General features: G+C 40.8%; 1 protein-coding gene and 2 non-coding genes across 3 annotated transcripts in view; all 3 read right to left on the reverse strand.

Moving 5' to 3' along the window:
* Positions 1-5446: 5446 nt before the first annotated feature.
* The window catches only part of rpl18a (ribosomal protein L18a), a 2605-nt gene continuing 551 nt past the window's right edge, over positions 5447-7500 (reverse strand). The window contains exons 2-5 of the mRNA XM_051890931.1: positions 6239-6418; positions 6015-6144; positions 5685-5794; positions 5447-5592 (exon numbers count right to left, since the gene is read on the reverse strand). Coding sequence (XP_051746891.1) covers positions 5500-5592; positions 5685-5794; positions 6015-6144; positions 6239-6418 — 513 coding nt within the window. The 3' untranslated portion in view covers positions 5447-5499. The remainder of the gene's footprint in view (positions 5593-5684; positions 5795-6014; positions 6145-6238; positions 6419-7500) is intronic.
* LOC127511603 (small nucleolar RNA SNORA68) lies at positions 5849-5983 on the reverse strand. The gene has a single exon (XR_007930106.1). It is a non-coding gene; the product is annotated as a small nucleolar RNA SNORA68 (small nucleolar RNA).
* LOC127511602 (small nucleolar RNA SNORA68) lies at positions 6504-6638 on the reverse strand. Its single transcript, XR_007930105.1, has one exon. It is a non-coding gene; the product is annotated as a small nucleolar RNA SNORA68 (small nucleolar RNA).

Here is a 7500-nt window from a genome sequence, read left to right on the forward strand (position 1 = left end):
TATGCTAATATTAATTATGACATATCAAGTCGAAATTGACATACTAAGTGATATTTATGACAAAAAAAAGACAAAAAAAAACATTATATATTTTTTTTTAAATTCATGGCCCCATAATTTTTAATCCAAATAACTTCCCCTCCCTCTTGCTGCGACATCTTTTTTTGAGGGGGGCAACCTGTCACTCACATGAGATCCACCAATCCAATCAGTTCCCCACGGACAAAATCAAGCCCCGCCCTTTTTGTTCTTGTTCGAGAGGCCGTTTCACTCGGACATACGTCACTCACAGTAGCGGAAAAAAGACGATCGCAACTTCCCTATAACGTCGCCTGTAATGTCTATTTTTCGGAGTGTCCGACTCATCGCGTTCAGCTTCTCAATCGCGTCAGCTCTTCTCCCCGGAGGCGTCTGGCGCCGCGCTGCACCGCTCGGATCTCTGGCCAGCGACTGAACATTAAGCCTGTGAAACAGATACTGACGGGCAGGCGGTTCAAAGTCATTTCTTACTTTCCCTCATTGTTGCTCTGTTGCTCGTGCCAAGCGGAGTGCGAGTCTGAATGGAGACCTTGTGTGTGTGTCGTTGCCCCTGTTAGTGATCAGAAGGCATTGCGTTTGTGGTTTCATGCCACGATTCGTCACTCTGGACGCGGTAGAGAATTGAACTAAGCAAGACTAAATAAACAGAATGAGAGTCATCAAACGCAATACAAACTGTGATAAAAGTTGTGCATCAGAACATCCACTTTCTCCCAAATTCTGCATTTGATGAATAATTGTTGATTGTGTTTAGTTTAGTTTTTTAACTAGTATTTATTAACCCTTTCAAAATCAGACTGTAAATGGAAGGCCAAGGTCATAGTCTGTACAGTGTGGCAGATTTCTAATCGCATACTTCCATGAATGACTGCCATTCAGATGCTGACGGATGAAGACTTCAGGTATTATACTGTAAATAGATCATCTGTGTATTCAGAAAGTTCCCATACTGAGCACAGATCATGTACTGCATACTACACTCTGATACTCCAGCATGAAATGTTCTATTTAATGATTTTTTTTCTTTCCCCATGTTGATTCTCTCTCTCTTTTCAGATCGGCGTGTGAGGCCAGTCATTCATGGCAGGTTTTCAGTAGCCGGCCTGTGTCTCAAAAACATTATACTTTAAGTGTTTGCTTGGACCAAGTGTTGAAGCAGGACCGCAGTGGGAGGTTTTGACATGGCTCTCTGCGTTTTACTGCACATCCTGTGAAACTCTCCCTGTGTCCTGAATGTGGGAACTCAGAGTCCAATCAATCACATGGGCTGCCGTGGGCCGTGAGATGCTGGATCAGCGCTTCTGAATCAGGCGTGTGGGAGAACAAGTGTGTTTTCATCCATCGACTCTCCTCTGGACAGGACGCTTTAATGCTAAAGGGACTATTTAAAATGGAGACCACAACAAATTTGGTTATTTTAAATATATATAATATATATAAATATAATTTATTTTCATAATACGAGTTCTAATTGATTCATCATTTCATATTATTCTAAAGTTAAAAATGTAAATGTAATAAAAAAATAAATATATATATATATATATATATATATATATATATATATATAAAATATAGCTGCTAGCAGCAATTACGGGGTCAAGCCTAATAAGATTACATAATAATATGGTTTATAACTTCTGAGCAGTAGGTGGCGCTATGACAAAACTCTGCATGCACCCTCAAGTCATGCTTGTGATTACATGTACCAAGATTCGTGTCAATACACTAAACTTTTGCAAAGATACAGCCGCATATCCATTTGGAGTGCTCACAGTCAAATTTGCAGTATAAAATAACAGGTTGGGTCTATCAAAAATCTTTGAATATCTTTTTGTCATGAGTGTCTGTAGATGCTACATACCAAATACATAAATCAGACAAATTTTGTAGGAGGAGTTTGAAAAAGTAGGTTTTGAATAAAATTCACTGTGGCGGACAGTATGGTAAAATACGACAAATTTGGTATCGTAGGACATGGCATAAGCCAACAAATCTAATGATGTAAGTTAAATGACAATATGTTGAATTTTTTTTATAAGCACTTTCATAAATGTTATTATATATTATATATATATATATATATATATATATATAATCTCTTGACCACTAGGGGGCGCTGGCCTAAAACATTACAGGTCCTCTCAGAACATGGCCTCAATGAATCCGAGTTTCGTAACGATACGTTTGTGCGTTTGTAAAACAGCATTTTATGACAAACTTCAAAATGGCCGATGCTCAAAATGGCCGACCAAAGAAAATTGGATATTGTTCAACTCAGCATTCCTCTAGGAAACTAAGGCGACCATCCATGATTTTAGGACAAGGCATTCAAAATGGCCATTTTCCTATCTCGGCACCAGTAGGTGGCGCTGTAACGATACTGTGCATGTACCCCCAAGTCATGCCTGTAATGACATATACCAAGTTTGGTGTCAATACACCAAATCATTACGGAGATACAGCATCAAATCCATTTTTGCATGCTCGCCGTCAAATTAGTTGACGTGCTATATGAGAACGGAGTGAAACTTTGAACTGTTGGTGGCGCTAAAGGGTTTGAGGTAGAGACTCCAAATTTGCTATGGTAACATTTCAGATGGTCCTCTATCTGTGTGCCAAATTTCATAACTTTTTACCATACGGTTCTATGGGCTGACTCGAGCGGAAGAACAATAATAAGAAAACTAACGATTTCAGTAGTTAGTTGAAACTATTAGTTAAGTATTTTACATACATTTAAGTATTTTAATTGCCAAATCCACAAATTTCACCTCAGTTGTCCTCGCTGGATGGTCCTGCAAAATATCCAATTTGTGACCCTCCACTTTTCTCCCAATAAAACACATTTCACACACACAGAAGCGTCACAGGCGCTGAAACACCCCATACCTGCCGGTAAACCGTCAGAACCAAGAGCTTTTATGCGCTGTGGAATATGTGGCTTGAGGTTTGGGTGCTCGCCTCGGCCCGCGGACGGTTCCTGGAAAGTGTCGTCCCGGGAGGAAATCAACACACAGTATACGGCTGCCACTCCAGCCCACAGCGCAGTAAACCTGCCGTGCACCGAAGCCACAGATTCACTCATCAGCATATCAGTAAACCAGCTTCATGCTGCGACACGCTGTTTGAGGTGGTCACGTGTGGCAGCAGGTGTGGGACTGACTGTACATGATGTGTGTGAAAAGTCCCACCAGCCAGCAAAAATGAAATAAACATCATTAGGGAAGCATCACTATTAATATTATCACACTTGCTGGTCTTCATATAGAGAAGCAAACAGCTGAATTTGTATAGCCTACATATCTTCATATTGCAGAAATAGTAGGCCATTCATAACTTATTCAATGCAAACTAGCCACATGACTTTAAGTGCATCAATATGGAATCCCACAAGAAAACAATAATCGCTGCATCCGAAATCGAATACTTCCCTACTATATAGTAGGCGACAAACAGTATGCCAACAGAGTAGCATGTCTGAGTACATACAGTAGGCAAAAAGTCCCCGGATGACCTACTACTTGGACACTTTATTATCCCATGAGGCCACGGGAGAGGATTCGTGAATGGCAGTGAAGCAACGCAACTGATGCTGGTAGGTCACATGACATCATGGCAGATGTAGTATGCCCGAATTTCACCCTTTCAAGGAAAGTCTGTTCACTAGGCAGCCATATTTGCAACACCTCCGGGCAGCTATTTTGGGCATCCAAGACCAAGTCCTATCTATCTGAATGGGGGAATCCTGAAATCTCAAAAACTGCTTGGCGAACTGACAATTAAATAACATATTTCAAATCAGCAACAAAATCTGACATGAACTGACCCATAAATGTTGTTTCTTATGCTCAAATAGCGTTTAAAAAGCTTATTTTTCAGGTTAGAAGAGCCAATGTGCACGTGCAGTCCTAAGCAGGAGTCTCAGTTGTCAATGGGAACCGGAGCCTCTAACTGCTGCTGCAGTGACGCAATGACTTTATCAATCAGCGATTGGCTCTTTTACTTGGAAGGCGGGACGTATTCCGCCATTTTGCGCGTTGCAGTTTCATAACTAATAGGTGTAAACCGTTTTTCTATATCTATAGTCTTTGCTCATGCTACCCATATTCATACTATATTATAGAACATACTTATAATTATGAGATCAAAAAGTTCATACTATACACATCCATACTGTATAGAACATACATTTTAAAGGGCGCGAAGATCTACGTACAGCATCAAAATTATGAGACCGAAATAATGACGCATGTCAGTATGTCATAATTTCAATTTTTTTTTTATGTTATGGTTTACAAAAGCACGATTTTTCTTTTTATGTGGCGGAAATGGGCTTTCATACTTAAAAGAATTTATTCAGTAATGTTTTTCTATCGTATTTTATGCATTCCCCCCCCCCCTACAAAAAATGGATCCACTTCACGCGAGTGTGCATCATGCAAATGCAGTGCATAATAAATGTATCCACCTCAAGTTATTCATAATTTTTAATCACGTCTCGATATTTCCATCAAGCATTTAATTGAATATTAATATTACCGTAGCAGCGACGGACAGACACACAAATATTTTGTTCTTTCTGTCTTACCCGAGAATGATTCCTTTTGGGCTCGATGTTGAAGATGATGTGATGGTCTGTATCAGTATAATTTTAATCTTAATGTAGCACCTGCATCTCTCTCATGCGTTCAGCTCCATCTCTAATCAAACACACCTGAAGTTCATTTCTTAATAAACTGTAACTCGACCAAGGTGTTTGATAAAGCAGCTGCCTTTGAGATTAAGATATCCAATAATAAGTGCACAATAGTCATATGCTGTTTTTGTTGAGTTACTGTTCTACTCTAATACTGTAGATCAACACGCAATGCCTGAATTAAATACACGAGGATGGAGACACTCAGTTCGTGGTGAAACTCTGCCATCTAGTGGGAGATGCATTTGCAACATGCAAACATTTATTCTCATTGAAATGATCAACTTGCTCCGATAGAGGGGATTTAACTGCAGGTAAGTTAAGAGTCATTGATATTAAATCTACAGCATGAGAATTATTTTGAAGAGGCTTCATTCAGAAAACTGAGTGAAGGAAGAACTGGTGCTTTTATGAACTTCTGCCAACCCTAGCTAGATTTACTGATTTAAAAAGAAAAAGTTAAAATCAACCAAATTCAGTTATGTGATCTTATATCACATTTTTAATGGTCTATTGTATTTCTTTAAAGTTCATTTGCGTATGACTCTTTGAATTGACATTTTCACTACAATTAAGCATCCTCAAACTCCATGATCGTACTACAGCAACTGCAATTTAAAGTGACCTTAAGTTCATAATCAGCATAAAAGGCAGTACATGATGTAAAACCATCTTTGTATTGACTTAAAGATGACAAACTAGACCGGGTGATTTTCTCCACTTTTAATTCGTCTGTAATGTGAAAAGCACAAACATACACTTTAAAAGAAAGTGTTTGGTCTCTTGGTGGTGAAGCGGGGCTTGTGCTGGCGGCGCAGAACCCTGTGAGGAAGAGGGAACTTGATCTTGGAGTCCTGTTGAATCAAGAGACAACATATTCAAGCATTAATTCATACGCAAGCGTAACTTGTGACTGCATCATCATGTGATTGACGTGCAAACTCACGTGGAACTGCTTGATGGCGGGTCTGCGGCATTTGTTGGCTGGGATGACCTGCACCTTCATGATCTGGATGGAGTGAGCGCGGGCACGATGCCTGGCACCCATGTCACGATCTGAACCACAAACGCATGTCAGTACAGAGTAAAAACACAGAGGAACTAATGATCACATGTCGCACCTTGAATTCACTTTCAGTGGCACATTTGACAGCCTAAGAAAGGCGACAAGGTTCGGTTTTTCTTTGCGCACACATAGCAAGGGCATGACACCGGGAGGAAATGACCTTTGGGTTTGCATGCGGGACAAACACACGCGTGTTTCGGGGAAACTCACAGCACTGAGTGACGGCTCCAGATGTGGTCAGGTCTCTGTACTCGCGGTACATGTTGTGGGTCCCACTGCGGGAGTCGTAACGCAGCCAGATGCCGAAATTTTTCACCTTGAGAGGGGTTTTCTCATAGACCTGTGTGAACAGAAGAGGAAGTTAAAATCCCACACTTCTCTGAAACATTGAGCTCAATCATGTCTCGATTAAATGCAATTCGCTGCGTTCGCACCAGGCCGCAGTAGACGGTCTCTCCGTTGGCTTTCTTCATCTTCCTCAGCTGGGAGACGAAGTACCAGAAGCGAGACTTGGCCACCACATGGTTTGGGGCGAAGATCCTCATGCGGTACAGAGGGGGTGTGGGGTTTTTAGCGGAGGGCAACAGACGCCCAACAACCTTATACTCCCGAAGCTGCAGAGACAGAAAGACATTCAGAGATTGACACTTCAGCTGAAATCTCACCCTAACTCGATTCCAACACAGAGATCGAACGATCACATGTTGCACCTTGAATTCACTTTCAGTGGCACGTTTTACAGCCTATGAAAGGCGACAAGGTTCGGTTTTTCTTTGCGCACGCATAGCAAGGGCATGACACCGGAGGGAAATGACCTTTGGGTTTGCGTGCGGGTCCAGACGTGGTCAGGTCTCTGAGTCGACTGTCCAAAAACATCGGTGTCTTTGCATTACAATCATTGCCCTAGTATGTTAAAGGGTTAGTTCACACGAAAATGAAATTTCTGTCTGTATTTTTGATGAATCCGGGAGGTTTATGACTCGTCCATAGACAGCAATATAATCAACACTTTCAAGGTCCAGAAAGGTACTAAAGACATCGTTAAATCAGTCATGTGACTGCAGTGGTTCAACCTTAATGTTATGAAGAAACAAGAATACTTCTGTGTCATTCTCTTATGTTGTTTACGTTCAGCGCTTCCAGGTTCTACGTCAGAACGGTGGCTCATTATTGGCCGGCTCCTGCATCACACACATCGGCAAATACAGAGCCGGCATTCTGACATAGAACCTGGAAGCACTGGACGTAAACAGCATAGGAGAATGACACGAGAAGAGATTGTGGAATAAAGTCATTATTTTTTGTTTTTGAGCACAAGAAGTGTTCTCGTCTCTTCATAACATTAATGTTGAACCACTGCGGTCACATGACTGTTTTAACGATGTCTTTAGTACCTTTCTGGACCTTGAAAGTGTTGATTAAATTTGTCTATGGACCTCTCAGATTTCATCAAAAATCTCTTAATTTGTGTTCTGAAGATGAACGAAGGTCTTACGGGTGTGGAACGACATGAGGGAGAGGAATTAATGACAGAAATTTTAATTTGTGTGAACCCTTTAACCTGTTTAAACTAAACCCTGCAGGGGGAAATACTGAACATCTTTGATCTAGAGTTAGGTCTAGATATAGATTTACCCAAGATACCTTGATACATATTTACTTAAATATGCGCAAAAAATCAATCAATATCGTCATT

The sequence above is a fragment of the Ctenopharyngodon idella genome, chromosome 4, assembly GCF_019924925.1.
Source record: "Ctenopharyngodon idella isolate HZGC_01 chromosome 4, HZGC01, whole genome shotgun sequence".
NCBI classification, from domain to species: domain Eukaryota; kingdom Metazoa; phylum Chordata; class Actinopteri; order Cypriniformes; family Xenocyprididae; genus Ctenopharyngodon; species Ctenopharyngodon idella.